This window comes from Harmonia axyridis, chromosome 1 (assembly GCF_914767665.1).
Source record: "Harmonia axyridis chromosome 1, icHarAxyr1.1, whole genome shotgun sequence".
NCBI lineage: Eukaryota > Metazoa > Arthropoda > Insecta > Coleoptera > Coccinellidae > Harmonia > Harmonia axyridis.
Genome location: NC_059501.1, coordinates 22,621,966 through 22,645,252, shown reverse-complemented (window position 1 = coordinate 22,645,252; position 23,287 = coordinate 22,621,966). Strand labels below are relative to the sequence as shown.

At 32.2% G+C, this 23,287-nt stretch overlaps 5 protein-coding genes across 7 annotated transcripts; 1 reads left to right on the top strand and 4 right to left on the bottom strand.

Moving 5' to 3' along the window:
* The first annotated feature begins 2,020 nt into the window (after positions 1-2,020).
* On the top strand, positions 2,021-5,674 carry LOC123689050 (tetracycline resistance protein, class H-like). Its single transcript, XM_045627844.1, has 5 exons — positions 2,021-3,091; positions 4,443-4,544; positions 4,671-4,808; positions 4,921-5,161; positions 5,252-5,674. The coding sequence occupies exons 1-5, from the start codon at positions 2,149-2,151 to the stop codon at positions 5,385-5,387; spliced, it is 1,560 nt and encodes a 519-aa protein (XP_045483800.1). The 5' UTR covers positions 2,021-2,148; the 3' UTR covers positions 5,388-5,674.
* Positions 5,675-7,359: 1,685 nt separating this feature from the next.
* On the bottom strand, positions 7,360-13,739 carry LOC123689052 (BTB/POZ domain-containing protein 6-like). The gene is made up of 5 exons (XM_045627845.1): positions 13,301-13,739; positions 11,982-12,381; positions 11,170-11,386; positions 9,325-9,690; positions 7,360-8,738 (listed from the first exon to the last, which is right to left on the bottom strand). The coding sequence occupies exons 1-5, from the start codon at positions 13,404-13,406 to the stop codon at positions 8,271-8,273; spliced, it is 1,557 nt and encodes a 518-aa protein (XP_045483801.1). The 5' UTR covers positions 13,407-13,739; the 3' UTR covers positions 7,360-8,270.
* A 206-nt stretch (positions 13,740-13,945) lies between these two features.
* On the bottom strand, positions 13,946-16,388 carry LOC123689053 (tetracycline resistance protein, class H-like). The gene is made up of 5 exons (XM_045627846.1): positions 15,324-16,388; positions 14,877-14,978; positions 14,515-14,652; positions 14,221-14,461; positions 13,946-14,118 (listed from the first exon to the last, which is right to left on the bottom strand). Exons 1-5 carry the CDS (start codon positions 16,237-16,239, stop codon positions 14,013-14,015), a joined length of 1,503 nt encoding a protein of 500 aa, XP_045483802.1. The 5' UTR covers positions 16,240-16,388; the 3' UTR covers positions 13,946-14,012.
* A 2,001-nt stretch (positions 16,389-18,389) lies between these two features.
* LOC123689056 (FK506-binding protein-like) lies at positions 18,390-19,524 on the bottom strand. Its single transcript, XM_045627852.1, has 2 exons — positions 18,632-19,524; positions 18,390-18,530 (listed from the first exon to the last, which is right to left on the bottom strand). The coding sequence occupies exons 1-2, from the start codon at positions 19,444-19,446 to the stop codon at positions 18,524-18,526; spliced, it is 822 nt and encodes a 273-aa protein (XP_045483808.1). The 5' UTR covers positions 19,447-19,524; the 3' UTR covers positions 18,390-18,523.
* Positions 19,525-20,960: 1,436 nt separating this feature from the next.
* Positions 20,961-23,111, bottom strand: LOC123689055 (retinol dehydrogenase 13-like). 3 transcript variants are annotated; one of them, XM_045627849.1, is made up of 6 exons: positions 22,951-23,111; positions 22,492-22,657; positions 22,167-22,421; positions 21,587-21,755; positions 21,310-21,517; positions 20,961-21,126 (listed from the first exon to the last, which is right to left on the bottom strand). In XM_045627849.1, the coding sequence occupies exons 1-6, from the start codon at positions 23,037-23,039 to the stop codon at positions 21,018-21,020; spliced, it is 996 nt and encodes a 331-aa protein (XP_045483805.1). In that variant the 5' UTR covers positions 23,040-23,111; the 3' UTR covers positions 20,961-21,017. The 3 variants fall into 3 exon arrangements, with proteins under 3 accessions (XP_045483805.1, XP_045483806.1, XP_045483807.1); XM_045627850.1 differs by having other exon boundaries at positions 22,715-23,080; XM_045627851.1 differs by having other exon boundaries at positions 22,492-22,713; positions 22,873-23,080.
* Positions 23,112-23,287: the final 176 nt, after the last annotated feature.

Below are 23,287 nucleotides of genomic sequence, written 5' to 3'. Positions count from 1 at the left end.
GCAAGTAGCCCTTGAAAAGACTAAAACAAAATCATCTAACTCTTGGCATGCATCTCATGAAAATTCTGGCTTATTTTGGTTTAATATTGAAAATAATAATCCTTTGGAATTGTTCAATTAAAAAAAATCACCTCTCCTGAAATTTTCAGTTTACTTTCTAAAATGAGTAAAAACCAAAAATTGCAGAGGCCACATTAACCTATATACAGTTCTATGGTCTCCAAGAGTGCAAGGGTGTGTTAGAAAGAAATGCATACAAAATGCCGATAGCCAAACAGAGAGCGACAACGTTTTCTTCTCTTGCCAAATCCAATTAGAAAAAATAGGGGAACATATCACATACCTGAGAAAATCTTCAAGAAAACATCTCAGTATCATACTGATCTCCACTTAGCCTTTTCAGACGATCTTTGCAAAGTAAGAATTATCATTAAAAAATGAATTAGCAAGAAAAAAAAATAATATTACTTAATAGTATATACAAACTGACATCTCGGATGAAGTGGTTGGGTGATTTATTTTTGCTTATCTTGGTCAATAAGTTCCGTCTTTTCAAATGTTATTGAATATTTTTCATTATTTGAAAAATCCGCTTGCATTAACATATGAAGTGGATTGTATCATTTTTAGCCTTAAGGCTAATTAATATTAATAAATTTCAAATCACCGTTGTAATATTTCCTTGAATACAACAGTGATTAACAGGGTCAAACTACGATAATGACGTCATCGAAAATCGCAAAATAAAAATATGAGAATATACCAGTTTCATTTTCTACAAAATATTCAATCAGATCAGAATTTCCATGCCTAGAACGACTCATTTCAATCACGCCTACGTGTACTCTCCTTCTCTCAAAGCGATGTCGGAAAGGAAGTTGTTCATATGATCTTTATTTAACTAATTTATCTCTGTTCCTCGCATGGATTTATGGATATTCACCATATCGCGAGGTAGTATTACCAAGACTATGTAAACCCTAAATTTTGGATGATATTTTCATATTTTTATTGCACGAGTCGAGATATTTAGCATTTAAAGACTTAATATAATATTTATAATTCCAGAGCTCATTCAAGCCTTTTGGAATTTTCCATGAAATCACCAAAAATGCGTAGTTAATACCAATGCTGCCACCAAAGTTGACAATTTATACCGTATGTTTCAGTAATTTTTGAAGAGTTGAAAGACACAATATCTTCGAATTTGGTGTAAACAAGTGTACCTAAATCCCATTTCGAAGAACCTATAATCATTCTATTAATTAAATAATCTTGTTTCAAATTTGATTACTATGGAACCCATTCGGTTGAATCAAACTGGTGCAACGTTTCGAATGATCTCATTAGAAATTCAACGCATACCTACATTTAAAAGTCGGGAGAACAATAACAAGCAACAAATAATAACAAGAACAACAAAGAGTCAAAATCTATTGAAGAAAGTTCAAAATATGACCAACCGAGAAACAAGGCAAAACAATTCATACTACTTATATAGAGCAAATACGGAAAGTCAAAGGAGGGGTCCCATATATGCCAGCTTGACAACTTTTAATAGCATGCCAGGTCATATCAAGAATTCATTAAAGTGTACATTTAATAATTTCAAAAACTTAGTTATAAGTCAACTATAATAATAACATAATTGTTGAATGATAGTTGTATTACAATAAATAAATAAATAAAACAATAACAAGAACAAATAATAAGAATAATTACTAAATATACTGGTACAAATATCTATGTTGATCAGAATTAATATTTTTCACTTCTATAAGTTTCTATCCTGCAAGAGTTCATGTGACCTCCAGATTTCGTTTTGCAAAACGTATTGCGAGAAATTTTGGAGCTACTAAATCAACAATGCCTATACGAAGAGATTGAATTAAAGCGCTTTTATTTATTTGTATTTTTCTCAAATTGAATAGGAATACTAAGCCGTCCCTCTTAATCTAACATTCGACATTATTTGATGTTTGTCTATATATAATTCACGTACAATGGAGTAATCTATTGAACATCCGATAAGAAAAATACAAGCACCATGAATGTTGAAGATAGATCAACAAAAGTGAAGATATAATATCCGATACAAAGTGCAGTAGTGTGGTGTGAATTTTTAATTTTTCAAATAATACGGCCAAAATGTCGCTTCCGAATATACAGAAAGCAATTAGTTTGGAAATTCTTGCCGTCAATAAAAGCAATAACAAACAGACTTTGATTCAAAAAGTCAAATATGCCGTTACTCATATAACTGTTGAACCACTAGTGTTTTTCTACATTTTACCTGGAGTTATGGGATTATTGACTACACAAAATTTAAACCTTGAAAAAGCATGTCGAGTTAATCTTCAATTCAACGAATCTGTATGCGATGCCATGCTTAATCGAGATCAGACAGGATATGAAACTTACCATGAAACTGAAGTACATAAACTGGTGTCAAGAATGCTCACAATCAAAACCATCGTAGTAGGTTTTTTCCCGACGTTGCTCATGTTGTTCTTTGGTTCTTGGAGCGACAGACATCAAAGAAGGAAGCCGGTGATTCTAATACCAATCGCCTGTGATACAATAAGTGGTTTTGGCTTGCTGATATGTGCGTACTACTTTATGGAGCTCTCAATTTATTATGTACTCTTCTTTGATTGTATTCCTTATGCACTTGGTGGGGGGTGGAGTTGTGTATTTCTTGGAGCATACAGCTATGTCAGTGGACTCAGCACAGACGAAGAAAGGACTATTCGTATAGGAATTCTATCCATGTTCCAAAATGTTGCAGTGGCAATTGGCAATGTTCTGGGCGGTTATTTTATAGGTCCACTAGGTCTTTTTGGATCCTACGTGGTATCCGTTATAATAATGACTTGTTGTTTCGTTTATGGAATGATAATAATCAAAGATCCAAAGAGAGAACAAGAAAATGCTATAGATGTACAGAAGAAAGGTTTTATTCGAGATTTTTTAGATGTTCAGCATATTAAGAGCACGTTTCAAATTTGTTTCAAGGAAGGGCCAAGTAATAGAAAATGGAGGGTTATAATAATCATGATAGCTACAGTTTTAATATTAGGGCCACAACAAGGTCAGTTGATTTTTTATTAACCACTAATATTATTTTAATTGTAAATATCAAGGATTTCCGGCATGAGTATATTTGTCATAATTATCAATTATTTTATTATTATTAATAAGCGTACAACTTGGTTCCGCCGTTTTTTCCAAAATTCGAGGCTTTATTTCAAAAAAACTGGTTATACATTTATGATTCAAAGTATTGTCCATATCATATCATCATTATCATATCTCTCGTTGTATTGCGGCCGTTTGTCCTTTAATGCTCAGCTCAAACTCATTAATTGCGTTCGATAAAGATCACCTGTGATTGTTTCAGTCGGTTTAAATAACTCATAATACACTACGCGGAACTGGTCCCACCAAATACTAAACATGACCTTGAAACCCTCAATATTCGGTTTTGCCCTCGACGTGGAAACATTGCCGGGATATCCCCATGAATTTCTGCGCTTGGGATTATCGTAATGAACCCTTTTTTCGAATCCAGGCACAATGCATTAATCCCTTCCGTCTTTGCCTTGCAAGCAACTGTTCCTCCAAAGAAAGCAATCGCCGTTCAACATATCTCGAATTAAACTCGTACGGCATCCCAATTTCCTTGTTTCTGAATGATTGCCATGACTTTCAGGCGTTTTGAAATGGCTTGTTGCGTCACCACCAATGGTCCTGCCAATTCTTGTTGCGTTTGACACGAGTCTTGATCAAGTAATGCCTCCAATTCTGCATCTTCGCAAACCTTCTTTCTTCCATCGCCATACTGGTCTTTCACATCAAAATCACCATTCTTGAAGCGATGAAACCAATCTCGGCACGTTCTTTCACTAATAACGACCTCACCATAGGTATTTCAGAGCATTCGAGAGAGCCCTAGCCGCAGATTTATTCATATTAAAGCAGAAAATTAGAACCTCCCGCAAATGACGAGATTTTGGCTCGTAAGCTGACATGTTTGATAGAGAATAACTTCAAGATGCAGACACAAATCGACTAATATTTCGATGACGTTATGTTTTACAAGCTTATGGTATGATATCTACGATCTATTTATTTTGACTACCACTTACCGCTACAGCCATCTATTGCAAAACGGCGGCATCAAAGTTGTACCCCTAATATACTCTTTTTTTGAGACAACTTTATCATGAGCGCGCAAAAACATGTTTCAACATTTTTCAATAGCCTATTTTTCGAGAAGGTTCCCTAGGTTTTTTCTGAATTTAATGAATTTTATAAAACATTTGATAGTACCAGCTCACATTATATGTTTATAGAGAAAACAATATGGTCTCCATCATTATCTCGAAACAAATATGAAGGAATTTCCCATCATAATAAATATACAAATAATTAAATTTCAGGTGAATTTGTGGTATTTTATTTGTACACAAGATACAAATTTGAATGGAATGAAGTCAACTACAGTATATTTAACTCTTTGCAATTCATTGTTCAAATCATTGGTAGGTAGATACATTTTGAATATTTTTGCAATAAATATCGCTTATAGAATTACCACGAACTATATCCTCGTGCACAATTACTCTCAACTTCTTTAATGAATTGAAATCAGCCCTATTCAATTGCAGGTTCCATATTTGCATTATCATTTTTTTCGAAAAAACTGAAATTTGATGACGCCACATTAGGAATCATTGCATTGGTAAGCAAGATATCAGCTTGCTTCGTATATGCGCTTGCGCCGACTGGTAATTACTTTCTCATGGGTGAGTAATCAAAAAGTAACAGTAGTATTTACTGAACATGAGGTGGACTAATGGAAAATTATATAACGATATCTCCATTGTATTATTACTCAATACATGTCTTTCATTTAAGGTTGCTTAGCAGAAATATTTCATGGAACTTGCCATATTGCTTTAAGGTCCTTGATGGGAAAAATTGTTCCACCTCATGAATTGGGCCAATCCAATTCTGTATTTGGAGTATGCGAGGCGATAATGCCACTTGTATTTGGTCCATTTTATGCAACATTATACTACTACACTATAGAATATTTTCCTGGGGCGTTTTTGTTAGCATCTGCTACTTTTTACGCAATGACACTACCTTTATTCGTGTGAGTATGTTAAATTTAAATAGAAGATTCTCAAATGGCTTTTTTTGTGGAACTGTATGTATAAATATATTGACAAAATCATTTTTACAGCATGTTGTACAAATTCAATATGAAGGACAAAAAAATTACCAAAAAAAATCTAAATGAGATGGAGCAAGAAAAAAATCTTCTAAAGAAAGCTCTCAATAAAGGAAGAAAGATGTCTTTGAATGCTTTGAAGGCATAAAGTCTTTGGGTGCAATTCAAAATCTATGTGATATCACAATGTTAACTTACATTTTGTACAAAACAAATTAATTATGATACAAAGTCAATCTATGTACACTACATTATTTAATTGGTATTTATTTTTTATACTAGAAAATATAATTCTCTAGGAATATTTATTTCATCTGAAAGAGAAGAGATATATAATTTTAACTTATTGATTTCATTTCACATTATACCTAAAATCATACTCCTAGGCAGATTTTCTGTACTCTGTAGATACTTTAGTAAATTACTTTATAGTTACCTCTATGTAATTTCCATTGAAAAACCTTTAGAATTTTCCAAAGAAAATAACCGCTGAAATGTTAGATAAAAGGTCCCTTCAGTAAGTATATTTTCGGTCTTGTAACACTACAATCTCTCAAGTCTTATTCACGCATGTGCAACACACAGTGCGTGTTGCACATGTAGAAAAAATTTGGTACATGTAATTCGATTTTTTTTATGAAATTTACTCATCGTATGTCTAAAGGGTATTTTGGATGTACCAAAGTATGTTTCAAAAAATGAGTTTGGATTCTGCTCTATACATATAATGAAGGGTGATTAAAACGTTTTTGTCATCGATGTGTGACATTCGGGTAGAGGGTTCGTCTTCTTCACCTTCAGAGTCTTCTTTCGCAGTTTTTTTGCCATCGTTTTCTATAACATAACAGAGGCAACAATCTGGTCGTAATAAGACTCACAGTCTTTGTCACATTCGGTAATCCATTCTCCAACGTCATTGGCAGAAGTTTTCGGCTCTAGAATTTGTAGATCTTCAAAGATTTCCTTTGTTGTTTAGCTCTTCCTCAGTCTGGTCATTTTCAGTTCATGACGCAGCGATTATATAGATCATTTTCGATGGTCAAGATTTCCTAGCTCCAGATATGTTACAACCTTGTTTGATCTTTTTTAAAATTGAGCTAATGTACTTTCTGCGATATCGCCTCTTTAACCATTCGATAACTCCCTGATCCATTAGTTGAATGAGTGAGAGAGGTAGAAAGAAAGCTAATTCTTGCTCTGCTGCATGCGACAGAGTGCATTATCCAACAGCAGTAGAGCACAAGTAGGCAGCTTTTTCGACTGACGGAACAAACTCGCAGATTTTTTATCGTGGTAATAATTCAGCATGAAAGATGGGTTCAAGTTTTTAAAAGCTCTTAGCTTCGCCAATATCAAACAGGTAAAGCTTGTGTGTGCTATCTACGTTGCTAGAAGGACTGACTGTTATCCTACTTTCCTGCCACAGATGCATTTGAACCTGGAAGCTTTTTGGTTGGCAACATTTTAAAGTTAAGCCCCGTCTCGTCAATGTTTATAAACTTGGCATGGTAACACTTCATTTTCTTTGACCTTTTTTGTGCAAAATTATTTCCATTTTCTTTGATATTAGCCCAGATTCCTTTTCTACTTTCTTGACAGAACCACATTCACAATGTTTTCTCAAGCAGTTCCACTTTAGGTTTCTTCAGTGATTTGCAATTCTTAACAGCCTTTTCACCATCAATTGTAATTATATACGATTACATGTCTTTGCGATTTTTTTCCCAATTTTTAATTGTCGTAACGCAACGCCTACATTAGGTTCCCCTGCAATTTTTTGTATTGATTGTCCTGTCTTTGTAACATTGAAAACTTTTCACCTAGTGAAAGAGTGACGTGTTTACTTTTTATTCTTGACATGTTGTATACAGAAGAAAAACAATAAAGATAATCAGTGTTTATAAGCCAACAAAACATAAAATTGCACAGTAGGGATAACACAGTTCTATCTGGAAATAAACTCAACAACGGCTCTACGGGTGTTGAGTCTTCGACACGTAGGTACTTGCTCGCCTTACTAAGCTAGGTCGGCCTTTTCCGAGCTTCAGACCAGCCGAGGTCAGATTATAAGGGTTCTATTATTCTTTAAGCAGTTGAAAGCGTAGCACAAAAACAAAATCTTAACAGAATAAATATCTAAGTTTATTACATTTGCATATCCAATAAGTTTAGAGCAATAAATTTTTGAATAATATCCTCCTATCGTTGCATATGAAATTCTAACTGCGATATATTCAATCTTTCTTCGCCTATTACCCCAGCCTTCAAACTTAACCTGGCGAGCTCAATTAGATTGAACCTAAGATAATATAAAAGATGAAAAGACTCAAGTTGATTGCTATTACTAACAATTTGAATATTTCAATTCTCAATTAGAATGGGTGATAACTCACTACTACTCTAATCTTATTAAAAACTAGCAACCCATGTGCGGGGACTTTAACATAGGCAAAGGTATTCTATCAAAAATAAAATCCATTAACTCTTCTTCCTTTTGAACAAGTAAATGTAAAAAATGAATACTTGTCTACACCTGAACTACGGCAAACATAAATTTCCAATTTGTTCAGTAGATTATATACTATTTGAAAAAAGAGATAAAATTTTTCAAAATACTTAATTGCTATTATTTTAATTGAAAATACTTTGAATAAATGTTTCGATAGACAACCTGGCAGAAATATATTCCCCAATTCATAAATTATTATATAAATTTTAATCTTGATTAAAGACTAGTTCGGATAGCTAACCTGCAATAGACTCTTATATTATTGTATACTCTAATAATTGAATGGTCATGAATTTCAATTAGTATTATGCTTAAATATGGAGGCTTCTAGTGCTCATTGGGAAGTAAAATCCATAAATGTGAAAAAAATATTGGTATCTAAATAATAATTATTATTTTCATCGTTTTCAAATGTATCACCATCATTAAACCGTTTCAAGTTAATACTACAAGAATAAAGTCAAGCAAGTATAAAACATATCAAGGGAATATTATAAACAAATTTCAGCATATAAATAATAATTACAAATCTTCATAATTAGGTCCATAGAATATCAATTCAGGTATCTGTCCACCTTGCACTCCAGTACCATTCGTACTCTCAGATGAACATTGAAACTGAAATGTCACTTGACCCACAGTAACTTCACTCATACCTTCTTGACCGAAATAGCTCAATTCATTACCATCCAATATTACAGAGGCAGTATAAAAAGATTCTGGTTCGATTTGTATTGGGTTCTCAAAATAAACATGAAAGGTATTGCTTGAGCCATCCGAAAAGAATGTGGTGTTATTTTCTGCAAGAACCCGTCCAAGTCGCTTAAGCTCAATTTTGACCATATAGTCAGCTGCACCATTCGAGGATCCGTAGAGCCCAAAACCAACCACAAAAATTCGCCTATCGACTGAGAATTGAATGCTATCGCAGCGACCTCTATATCGCCACTGATTTGATCTGTACGCACACGATTGGAATCTATGACATACCTGTGAAGAGCATAGAAATCACATATAATTGACCAAAAATTAAACTAGACTAGAGTTAGAAAACAATTAATTTTTGATCTATAATGCAATTAATAACGTGGTTTGAGAGTTGCTATTCTCTTTAGATATGAATTGCGTCACACCTAGTGGCATTTTTATACTAACCACAATATCTTTCTACTGCTTGAAACGTTCATAAATCTGGGAAATATTAGCTTGCTCTACGATTGCCATCAACTCTTGTAAAGTTTATAATAATAATAATAATAATTGACTATTGCCCATGTGTCATAGTGTTTGTAATTCAAGTTCGACGTTTTTTTTTTCATTCTTTTAAAACTGATTTGGTTTGGGATCTTGAAGTAATATAACATTATGCAATACCATAGAAATTTCACAGATTTTCAAAATTTTGACAACCAATTGTAGATAATGATTTCATGGTAAAATTTTCAGAAATCCAGTCTGGCAACAATGCTGGAGAACTTTTATAACGTCATTTCATTGCTTAAATGAATTTACTTTTTATAAATTTTACACATTGAAAATCAGATTTCTGAACAATTTATCTTATATTGGTACTTACTTGAGATTTCAAACCGGCTCTGGGCTTTGTTGGGAATTGAAGAGTAGGTTTATAGTTAGCTGTGAAATGAAAAAATATATCAATTGTCTCCTGTTGAGTAAGTATTTCTTTCTGTGCAGCTCCATTCGCAAATTCTTCTAATGGCATTGTAGGAATCCTGATGAGATAAAGTGAGTTCCCTAGTACTTTTCTCTTATTTTGGGGAGTCGATGGAATATCTTGACGTGCACATTCAGCACCTGCCCAGTTTAGCGTAGCCTCTAATAAATTCATTTCTTTGCAGTTGAGGGTTTCTCTGGCCAAAACTGATTCTAATGTAGATCTGTCAATTTCTGTGAATCCTTCTGACTTGAGTGCTATTTCTGCCTATAAAGAAAAATCATAAGAATTGCACAAACCAATTGCTAAACCCTAGCTATAAATCCTGATGGAATTAGGATATTAATTCTCACTCAGATTAATTCCAAATAATTTAACTCCACCTCAATCAACTATTAATAAAGACCTTTGCAATTATTTTAACTTGCTCTGTTATAACAGGTTCAGCATAATTGATACATATGATGTACAGGGTGGGCAAATTTCGATGTTTTAGCAATAGAACTTTTAAACCAGATGAGATAGACAAAATCTAATACCCCATTCTCGGTTTTTTTTTTTGAGAAACTAACAAGGGTAGTTCATATTTTTGAAATCAGGAAAAATTAAGCTTTCAGAAAATGGCACAAAAATCTAGTGTTCCCATTTGAAAAAACATAACTTTGGGTCATAGCTTCGTAATTAGAAACCCTTTTGAAAATACGAGCACGCCACTGGATTCTACGTAAAAAAGTGCCTGTATAATGTTTTAATTTCAGAGCTCTATCATTAGTATTAGCGGAGATATAAATGTTTTTCGATATTGCCATTTTTCCAATTTTCGCTTATAACTCGAAAACAAAAGAAGGTGGCCAAAAATGAATACTACCCTTGTTAATTTCTCAGAAAAAGAGACCGAGAATGGGGTATCAGATTTTGTCTATCTCCTCTGGTTTAAAAGTTGTAGTGCTAAAACATCGAAATTTGCCCACCCTGTACAGATCAAGTTTGTGGATATTTCATTTAATTTTGTTACATTTACAAATATCTCAGAGATTGTAATATAGAGAATAGCTGTAACTTCAAAATTTAGTTTTTGATTTTCAAAAAAGATCATATTTTGTTTAAAGGTAGGATTGATGTTCAAATAATTCCTAATTGAAATGATTGATTTTTTCCTTTTTTAAAGCAGTTAATATTTTTTGCTCTGTTGAAAGAACCAATAAATAGGCACATAAGTGAAGAAATAGGACAATTAAGAAACTCTTGGACTAATTGAAAATACAATTATTGAGGACATCATCCATAGCAATGAATATGTATTCAAATAACACCATTATTAATTTTTTAACCTTCTGATCTCTGATGCTTTCATTTCTTTGAATGGAATTCTTTCTGATAGAATATTCATTTAATTCTAACATTATGAATTCAATCACATAACCTTATGGTATTCATTGTCTTACTGAAAAATTTAGAAAATATATCAGGAGAATTTTACTCCATTCCAAAAATTTTATCAGGAAACCTTTTGGACAAAATTGTCATTATGCAATTTTTCATTCTAATTGTGCAATTTGAGATAGGTAATTGAAATTCCAAGGTACTAGGTCACCAGGAAATGGAATTTCAATTAGTAACTTAGTCAACAACAAAATATACCCAGAGAGGTGGAACTTCATTGAACTTTTGCAAGATATTCTAGCTAGGATATTCATTATTTATATTTTCAGTCTTCTGGTAATAACTGTGTATGCAGATTAATACCTGAGCATCTATCACCTCCCAACAGCGTTGCATCAGCTCAGGTTCCTCAAAAAGGCGTGATTGGCTCAAGAGAAGACATGCATTTTTTGCTGTAAGGCTGGTCTCTAAAAAATTTACACAGGCTCGAGCTAAATAGGGGACTATATATTTTTTCGCTACATATAATGTGGCAAGGACATTATCAGCCTCCAATTGAATTTCATCACAATACAAGTATCTGCAATGAAAAATAATTCATGAAATTATGTTTATGAACGAATGGTTTAATTATAAAAAAAGCTTTCATTTCAAACAAAAAATGGAATGCAGAATTGATTATTTTGGTATTGATTCAAATTAGGGGATTGAGGTTTGAAATACCAATTATGATTTACATAAACCAGCTATCTGTATTTAGCAATTGTATATTTCAATATGATTCTATTCTGATCGATGTAGAACAGGAAGCTTTAGTCAACTCATTCCATTGTGAGCAAATTGGATCATTGTTTTTCAACAAATTTTTTGAAAAACACTGCAAACGTGGCATCATGGTTTATTGTTTTCTCTTTCAAAGCAAAATATTTATAAACCAAGAAAATATATGAAAATATTAATGAAAAAAAATGGATTGAAAAATGCAGTCATTTATTCCAAAATGCGAATAAATAAACTATGGACGGATTTTTTTAATTCGATTTTTAAATTCCAGAACGTAACCTATGAATATTTTTGGGGGGGGGAGGTTCCGAATGCTTTATTATGTGTGGAATAACAAACCAACTGCGTCACATATATCTCAATCCTACTCATATAATTTAAGTATGACTCACTTTAGTAGAGTCAAAAAAGCTGATGGTTCAACATCAGGTACTTCTATTTCTTCCTTACATTCGGCTAAACTACCATAGAACATGGCATAAAATACAGAGCTCCCTGTAGCCAATACATATTTATGTGCAGGGACAACTTGAGTGTTATTCGGTGTTCCAACAACGAACTTCACATCAGACATAAGTTCATTGTTGAACATCGCCGCATTTCTTTCTCTCACAGTTGGCTTTATGGCTTGCCAATTGGAGTCCAGGGTACCTGAAGGATTGACTGGTGACACACATGGACTCGAAAATGGTGATCCGGGAGAACTGTTTGGCTGAATAACTTGCATGCCTTCCCTCTGAGACACCATTTGAGGAGGGGAATGGCTAAGGGGCCCATTAAAAAGGGTTTCAGCTGAAAATATGGAATACTCTGCTTAATACAGAATAACTTGAAATCTACAACATAAATTGTAACAATAAATCTATGATATGATAATAAAAATGATATTCTCAGATAGATCTGTCAGAAAAAATTATTAAATAGTTACTTTGCAACAACTTTAATACTTCAAAGTATCTTAGTTCCTTTCAATTTTTATAAACCATAACTAGAATCTCAGATACTTCTCAAGAGAAACTACCGCTTAAATTGATAGCTTCTACAACTAATTGTTAAGATGTAGAAGAAGCCATACATCAATTTTGAAGCCAAAAAATTGAGACATCAAGTTTGACTAATCATTGAGAAAAACTATGAAATTGAAATCTAATAACTGCAATAAATAGTCCATATTTCATCACCTTTATTAAGAATTAGAGGCTATAACAAATGAATTCAGTTTGAAATCAGCTGGATAATATATTTTCTTGTTTCTTTGGAAAAATCTGAGACTATTTCAAGTTGTTTCTATATTTTGCGAAGGTTATTATTCTATTTATGAAATAGAACTTGCCTCCTCAGCAGTAAATGCAAAATTATTCAATTTCTACAATATTTTTCATTACCTACTATAGGCTTAGATCTCAAAACAGTGAAACAGTCAAGATTTCCACCTAAATTTATATCTCAAAAGTCTTCCATAATATAATAATAAGCAGTCTTTTAGAAGTTCTCAAAATTACAACAAAACAGTACAATTGAAAATACCTGTTCTTTTTGTTCCACTGCTACATTTAATACAAAATAACTCAATTCAATACTAATTCCAACAAATTGCATTTTATGAAGCTTTTGAGCCTTTTATGTAATTAGTAATTCCTATTCTGATTTTGTGCTTTGGATGTATGAACTTTAATTTCTCAAAAATACATCTTATTATTGTGTAGCTTACCATTCAGCCAAGTATTTGTTTGGTTCATTGGCAAAGTTTCCTTTTCCTGCTGGGCCCTCTTCACTGGTTTCGTTGAGATTTTGGAGTATAAATTTGACATAGCCATGGTTATGATAAATATGAACAGTTAGTAAGACTTAAATTATAATAAATTATCTATTGCATATTAAAGAATCAACAATCACCAAAATATTATACACAATTATTGCACTTTTAAAAGTTTTTATATTAAACTCAACTACATTCGTGGCATATTTTCATTAAACAAAACAAATTTAACCATGAACTTCTGTAATTTTAATCAAGTCATCATATGTTTCTACGGAGACAACCTCGGTTGTTCCTAGAAGGAAACAACCTCCAATAACTAATATTCGAAAACTCGATTGATGTCACTTGCAAGTTAATTTGTTTATTTGTATTGACTGACGTCTGGCGCAACGCAACTATCAGATTTAACAGTTGACAACAAGGATACAGGAAGAACCTATTTGAGGATATATCTACTGAACATTCTACCTACTTACCCCTATGCAATTTGTGCATTTTGAGTATTTTTAATCAGATTCAATATTCTGAAAGGATTTATACAAATTTTGAAGTTAGTGACAGATTCATCCATTAAGTGAAGAGTAAAATAAGATATATGTTTAGATATTATATTTATTTTTTCAATATAAAAATATGTTTCACTATACATATGTATTATTTCTCAGGCTTCTTCCAAATTTTCCATTATATTTTTTAAAGGTTTTTCTTCGTAATACAGATCTTCATGTTTTTTCTTAGTATTCTCTTTGCTTGCATAATACAACCATCTATAAATATACCAAATAAAAAAGTTTTGAAATTAGTGGGGTACCAAATTTGTGAAAAAATTGCTTTTGTTTCAGCGCAATCGAAAAATTAATCATACTAACCCAAATAAAAATACAGTTACAAGATAAAATCCAGCTGATAATAAATAAAAAGCACCAGGAAAGAATTGCAAAGTGTATTGATACAGATTCGTGTAGAGCGGTCCAAACAGCAGAGGCATTACAGCTTCACAAACCCCAAACACAGAGCTGGACTGGCCCAATTCATGAGGTGGGACAACTTTCGAAATTATAGATCTCATCGCTATATGAGAAGTTCCATGAAATATTTCAATACAAACACCTGAAACCTACAATTATAATATATACCAAAGAAAATATTTTTTGATTCTTCACCTATCAAGAATGTTGAACCAGTTGGAGCCATAGCATAAAAAAGACATGCCGAAATCTTGCTTAACATAGCTATCATTCCCAAGACAGCATCATTCAGTTTGAGGTATTTTGAGAAAAAATATAACGCAAAAGTACTTCCTGAAACAAAACTAAAATGTACATTTCTGGTTTATGTTTCATTATTTCTGATAATAGCTACCTATATGTTACAAATGGCTAAATGTTTTGCTTTGAACGAGCAAATAATGAATGCTATAGTGTAAAATTTACAGTGTTGTTATATTTTCAACTGCTTTTTGAATAGACGAATATTTTTTAGCCTGATCTCATAGGTATGTAGGAATAATCATGAAAATACTCACCACAAATTTGAATTGTAAACTGTAAAGTATTATACACGCTGTAGTTAACTTCGTTCCATTGGAATTTATATCTAGTGTAGAGGTAAAGGACTGTCAATTCACCTAAAAATAAATTATTTGCAATTACTATGGGACCTTTACACGATACCAATTGATTTTTATTCAATGAAAAATAAGCTTACAGACCACACATTTTTCGTTATTTCATTGAATCTACGTAATTTATTTAATTATACTGATTGAATCCTAGCTTTCGCGTTCTATTTATATATGAAATTATTGGTTAAAATATAACTTATTCTTGAGTATTTGATATTTGTTATGAACAAAAAATCTATATTAGTATAAATCCTCTTCAACATACCTAACGCGCCGAGAGTTAATATATTCTGTAGTAGGTCGGCACCTCTACTATACACACCATAATTATTTCTCCAAAAAACTTACCATAAAACGGCCCCATAATCATCACAGTAAGAAACATCAAAACTATCATTTTCGATCTCTTTTCCTCACTGAAACAAATTGTGAACGTTTTCTTTATGTGCCCTAAATTGAAGAAGTCTTTAATACAGTTCTGTTCCGTATCATGATTCTCGATAATTTTTGGGTCCTTAATTACAAATAATGCATAAATCAAAATTATTGTCATAACAATAGTTGTTAGTAGGTAAACCCCTTTATAACCTAATGGTTCAATGAATAGACCACCTAAGGCATTGCCAACCGCAATAGCAGTATTTTGAAACATGGATACCGCTCCCACACGAACAGTTCTGTCTTTGTTTGAGCTTATACCACTGATATAACTGAAAACTCCCAAAGAGATACATGGTATACCTCCTCCTAGAGCAAACGGAAGAGCATCAGAAAACGTTGAGTATTCCACTGATAATTCTAAAAAGAAATATGCACAAACGAAAAGACATGCATAACTTATGATATCCCCCACTATAGGAACAATAATAACTGGCTTCCTCTTGCTGTGTCTGTCGCTCCATGAACCAAAAAATAGAAGCAAGCAAGTAGGAAAAAAACCAACGATTGCAGTTTTAACAGTCATCATTTTAGCTACCAAGTTTTGCACCTCAACTTCTTGGTAACCCTCGTAACCTGATCGATCCCTTCTGAACATAGCATCACATACCGTGGTATTATAGCCAATGTTTACTCTGCAAGCTTTTTCTAAATTCATATTTTGCGTTGCCAAGTATCCCATGGTCCCTGGTAGTATATAGAAGAAGATTACAGGCTCCACTGTTATACGGGTGATTATATATTTTAATTTCTGGCATAAATTCATTCTTAAGTCGTCTTTTCTAGTTTCCATGTCCATTGGATTCGATATTCTTTCTAACGACATTTTTTAAAATAAAAACACTGTACACACACTATACACGTAGGTATATGAATTTATCATCTGCAATGGAACTGTGATTGATTTTTTACTATCATGACCGAATTATAGTAATCGTTTCGAAAAGAGGTCTAATATTATCTACTATAATCCTATTATCGTACGATTTGAGGAAAAAAAACTAACCAAATCTTGACGACATATCGCTATATTACGATTAGTGTTTGTTATTGATTCCCAAGAATTATCTGATAAATATATAAAGGGTGTTTGAAATCATTAGAAATCTGATGACATCACTCAGAAGTGATTTTTTAGGCACTTTATAATTAAATTCATACCTTACTACCTATACTATAATCAAAATACAGGTAGGGAATTAAAAAATAAACAATATTTTGTTCCAAATTTATTTTATATCCCTCAAAATAACTTTCATTTGAAACTTTACAGTTATGCCAATGATTGATCCAACCATCCACGAACTTCTGATAGGGACTCCAAAGAATGGTCTTTAATTAGTTCCTCCATCACATTGTGGCTTAAACGACTCAAATTCAGTACCACCAAATGGAAACTGAAGCCAGGAGATCAATAAGAAGGCACATAATGTTAAATCTGATAACTTGAGTTCGAGTTATCATAGTGCAAAAATTATGATACGTTTCATGAAGGTTGGATCGGTAGATTCCCAACTTGTCTCTTTTAGCTAGGGCCGCCATACATACCAGACATTTTACCGCGGTGCCAAATTGTAGGTAAGCAAAGACAGTTAATGAAACAGGACATACTTTTTGACACAAAAATGTTTTCTTACTGAGAATCCGCAGTCTTTGTAGTAAAATAAAACAATTGTCAAGCGCCCAATTTATTGAAATCAAATATGCGCTTCCAACTGATTAAGAAAATACAAATAACAAATAAGTACTTATCCACTTTTAAGAACTTTGCTGTGTTTAGCGAGAATGTTGTATCTGAAATTTTTACTTTTGGAATTTTCATTTCTTTCTTGGGTACTTGTTTTCAGCTATTTACATAGTTTTAGTATTAAGTATCTACTATGTTAACACGACAATTTAACTACGTCTATACTATATCTTTACTATAGAGAGCCGTAGACAGTTTCAAAAAAATGCAGGAAATTTGACAAGTAGATTTTTATTTAAAACATACGATTTCATAATATGAAATTGATGGAATAACAGAGGCTCACAATTAAGATAAATTAGGCAAAACAGGGCGGCGAAATTTTATTTTGCTGCGACGCCAAAATGTGTGGCTGCGCCTCATCTTTGGTTATATGTATTATATTTTGATGCTCTTTTTTTTAAGAAAATTTAGCAATTTCGGCACAAGCCTTGCTCCGGCGCTATTCATACCCAAAATATTCATAACAAAGTGTTAGGACTTTGCGTTTGAGATGTTAATGACGTTATGAGATCACCAGCTAACTCTTTCTGTGGAGGTCCTATTTTATGTTAGCATTACATCTGTATTTTTTTTAATATAGAGTTAGTTATTTAGTAGATCTAGATTGGCTTTAGTCAAATAAAGATAGTAAATGCGGTCATTTAAACATAGATTTGAGGAAAGGGAAGTACATGTAAAGTATAGGTTTGTTCGAAATGATTAATTCTCATTCATTCTCTTAATGTATTCTCATGTTTTCGCGGTGACTTCATTATCGTAAATTTTCAGGACATTGCGTCTTTATTGATAAGATTGAATGCTTATTTTCTCGAGAACAATATCTGGCCAATGAATGATTTTGGTGGCGTCATAACAGTATTCACTACAAGCATTGATGCGAACGAATTTTTCGAAGCAATGAAAAACCACTTCTTCCGCGCTATCAGCTTTTAAAATCTATTTAATAATACCAATTTTTTGTTTAAGAATGATATTCTCACTTTGCATAACGCTATAAAGAAAGGATAAGTGGAGTTGAAACCACAGATTGGTCTGTGATGATATAATGCTCACACCAGAGACCAAAGGTGATAACTCCTCTCTTCTTCCCTATTCAACTTTCACCGTTTGTGGAAGGTTAGATAGGAAAACAAGCATTTCTTTCCAACACATAGATATTACATCTAAAGGTACAGACTTGGTTTGGATGTAATATCTATGTGTTAGAAAGAAATGGATAAAGAATGCCGAAAGTAAAACAGAGAGAAAATTTATTAGAAAAAAAAATCATTAAAAAAAATGAATAGTTTTATAAAACTTCTTCAACTTCAATAATTTCACAATGTATCATAAAGAAATTGAACACTCAAAATCCACAGCCTCAGCCTCTATAATGAAACCAATAATTAATAATATCAAGTCGATTGGACAATATTTTTATTAAGTTTCAAATAATTAAATCATTGTTTAAAATCCTTAAATAACTTACTTCAAAATACCACCAATCATTCTTCTCGCAATATTATCGACCTTAATTTTATCTTCATTCAGTTTCATTTTAACAAGTTTATGATTCTCAAGGGCAGATTTATTATTTGGTTCTTGTTCAAGGACTTTCTTCAAGAGTTTATCTGCTTTCTCAAAATCTTTATCCTTCATATAAGATATTGCTGCTCTATAATGAGCTTTCACATTGTTTTCATCATACATTAAAACTTTATCACATAAGCTAATTACTAAAGTCCACTGTTCTTTAAGAAAAAAACAAGAGGCTAAATTATTGTACAAGATTGCCTTCAATTCATTTAAACTCTGGGTCGCAAGAGTATCAATTATCTCTGGTGGAGATTGAACATCGATAGGGATTGAACAAATAATTTTCAGTCCTTTATTGAATCGAAAACCTGCTTCTTTTATGTTTCCTGTTTTGAAATATTTTTTGCCCTGAGTATTTTGAAACTGTGCATAGTCATACTTCTTTTTTGCATCCCATTCATATAAAAATCCTGCAAATTCCATCTCTAACATTTCCAACGTAAAGGTTAATACCCTATCATTCAAATTCACAGTGAACTTTGATTTTTCTTTTTCAAACATCGTAGTAACACAAAGTTCTAAGAGTCTCCCCAAATTCTCAGCTACATCTCCTATTGTAAGAGTTGAAAAGTGAGATAAATTCTCACTGCTATCAGTGAACTGTAGTTTACATTTGCTGCCCTCGGTAGGTTTGTATTTCATAGCTCCAATACTCAAAACATTTTTCTTTATTTTACCATCAGGCGATTCCCAACATAAGGAACTCATTCTGGTTAATCAAAATAACAATATTTTGACAAAACAGAAACCGCTAAAATAACCTCTTTTACAATATCAAACCATAGAATAAGCACAGAAACAACAATCATCAACCCTACATCAACAGAATTCATTTCAAAATATCTACTAATATAAAAACAACCAATTTTCCTCTGTTTCACAATAAATGCTGGTTACTGAGACTTGATAAAACACAGTGACGAAACGAAGGCATTCACATTTAAATTTAGCCTAAAATGGCGAATGGGGTGGGGTTTAAGTAAAGGAATTTAATGAAAATCGTTATAAAAAGGTTGTAATAATTAAATAAAATGATTTTTTTCCGAATAGTTACTGGCCAATCGTTGTAAGGACGTAACAGAATATCCAGATCATACATTTTTCATTTAGAGTAATATATCGCAGTTCTATAATGAAAAGAATATTTTGGATTTCACGTTCATTTACTCCTGTTAAAAATTACAATAACAAGAACAAATTGAAGGCTTCTGATGAATGATACATTCACATCAGAAACAGCTAAATTAAAATTTCATTGAAATTGCCAATATTTGAAAAATGCGCGTATAACTAGTTTGTTAACAAGTGATTCACCCGAATTTTTGGTATCAATATCATAAACTAGGCAGATTATTAGAGGGCAATTTAATGTTACAAAAAAACGTAAGAAATACTGATGTATAAAAAATAGCACTTACAACCTTAGCTCATGAATAATAACAAGAGAAGTTTGATATAGCGAAGGGATTCTAGGCCAAGAATATCAGTTACAGATAACAAGTATATTTCTATTTATACCATGAAATTTTTTTTACTTCTCCATTAAAAGTTGGCATTATATTTTGAATAAAACGCCAAAATCAGGTAAACCGAAAAGTAAACAACCGAGTTTATCCTAAAAATGGCGGCTGAGCCGGCAACCAATCAAAAATAGGACCACTCGTATCGCCACTGCGTTTTATCAAGTCACTGTAGTGCTAATTACATTGAATATATCGTCACTGTAGTGCTGGTCTCAGTTTATGACCTTACGGTGCTGGTCTATTCTGACATATCCAAAACATCATGAAAAAAGCTTAAAAACATGGTAAACAAACTGTTTTAACACATTGGTGATTTTGTTTTGGTGTCATATACTTTTGGTTGTGTGAATATCTGATTTTGTGCCAAATAATAGTCATTTGCGGGAAATGTTGATGGTCTCCTTTCATTTGAAAAAAACGGCGGCTAAAGCGCATCGAGAGCTCCAAAAAGTTTACGAAAATGATACTTTAAGTGAAATAACGTTCTGTGATTGGTTCCGTCGCTTCTGAGGCGGTAATTTCGATGTTGATGACCGTCCGCATAAAGGAAAGCCGAAAACTTTTGAAGACGCTAAATTGGAGGTATTGCTCAGTGAGGATCCGGGGCAAAGGCAAGAAGAGCTTTTTTCAGCATTAGGAGTTACCCGCCAAGTCTTCTCCAAGCGACTCCATGCCAGAAAATTAAAAAAAACCAAAAGAAAAACATAAAAATTTAATATTCATTTACATAATATTTACAAATACAGTATTTATATTCTAATTTTTAGTTTCATTCAACCTTGTCCATCTTTCGCTGACAGCCCATAACCATTTTTGAAGTGATTGATCTTTTGCAAGATCTGACACTTCACTTTCCTCGCAATTACTGAAAACATGCATATTCATATCACATAAAAAGTATTAAAAAATATATAATAATATTACTCAATATTTATTTTTGAAACTGATAAAAAAACAAAGAATTTAAGGGTCCAGCCTGATTCAATAACAATCTTTATAAAGAATGAGGTTAAATAACCAATATGAATTGAAATAATTCTCAACTCACCTGAAATATTTTCCACTAACTTTCTCTAATTCTGGTTTACATGAAGCATAAATTACTGTATGAGTTCCTTGTTTAGGATTCTTAATGAATGGCCAAACAAAAGGTTTTATAAAGATTGTTGACACCCAGCTATTATAAAAGCTCATGTGTCTATTTATTTCTGTATCAACAATACCAGGGTGTACAGCATTAACTGTAACACCAGTACCTAGAAAATGTAGTATTTGAGAATGCTGTGTCATTATACTATAGGTATTGTGAAAATAGATCACCTCACCTTCCAATCTTTTAGCTAGCTCAATGGTGAATAATACATTTGCTAATTTGCTTTGAGCATAAGCATCTGCCTCATCATATTTGGTCTCACTATTTAAATCCTCTTTATTTATTTTTCCCCTCATGTGAGCTATACTAGATATATTGATTATTCTGCTTGGTGAACTTTGCTAATAAAATTGAGATAAATTATAAAACCAGAAAAATAAAAGTGAATAATAATTAACACTCACATAGCAACTAATTTCTGAGCAACAGTTTAATTGAAGTTCAGGACACAAACTAAATTCTCAGAAATAGATTCATGTGAAATAATCTAGCTAAGCGTGAACTATCAATAACATATGTTAAATCTACTTTCAAGATATGGCTGCTTTGCTAACCTAAGATTAAATCAAGAAATGAAAATTTATTATACTCAAAATGATCAAATCAAAAATCATGAGGAATAGTTCTTATTTCTTTATATAGATCATTATCATTGAGTAATCAAATTTAGCTAATGATAAATATTAACAGTTATAGCAATCAATAGGTGAAGTAAATCTTGAAATTTGATAAAATAATAACAAAATACTCACTTTCAAATTATCTAATAATAAATTAGTTAATAGAAAATGACCCATATGATTAACACCTAACTGTAATTCAAAACCATCACGAGTTTTAGAATAAGGAGGCCTCATAACACCTGCATTGTTTATGAGTATATCTAAGCGTTTCTCTTCTTTTTTAAACTGCTTTACAAATTTCCTAATAGATTCCATTGATGCTAAGTCACATTTTCTGCAATATACATATTTATTTCCAGTTTCTAATACGATTTCTTCCCTGGCCTACAAGATATTGTTTTCAAGTAAAAAAACATATGTGAAATAAATACTTCTCTATAAGAGAATTTCTTACAGCTTCACATTTTTTCATGTCTCTGCAAGCCATATAAACTTTAGCTTTACGCCCAGCTAGATCTCTTGCTGTTTCTTTCCCTATTCCTGTATTAGATCCAGTGATAATAACCACTTTGTTTTCAATCATAACATCACTGCTGTATTTAGCCCCCCCACTGGTTTCTCTGAGAATAAATAAATGAATCAATATTCTCAGAAATACTTAAAATTTTTGACTTAACTGAATATTATTGGAGGTATCTTCTTTTCTAAGTTCCGTTCTACATTAAATAAGTGATTCTACACTTTTATACAAAACATGATATGAGGGAGCTGATGGGCATTTCAAAAGTATTTGAATCTTAACTTAAAAAGAAGTATAGTTCCGTTGAAAGAATAATCTATACTTTATTGTTGATATTTGAATAACAGTCCCAAAGAAAAAGGTTGGAAATAGAAATATGAAATTTTGGTATACTTAAGTAATACACTAGCACCAAATGCTGCGGCTAAACCACTTCCTATTAGCAAAGGTTTTGGCAAACTAGAAAAGAGAGAAAAAAACATTTTTCCTGAAAATTTTGTTATTTATTTAACAGGTTAAAATTTATATATTTTTTTGTGGTTTGATCTGGCCATAGAGATACAAATGATGTTCTTAAAACAACATTTCATAACAGGGGGTAACAAAGTATTTCAATTTCTGTTTTTGTCTTAGATTAGAATATTGATGTTCTAAGGTTTATGTGATGTTTCTTCTCATCATTTGTTTTTCATACAACGAGAGCAAAAGTAGAGTTGCACTATTTTCGATG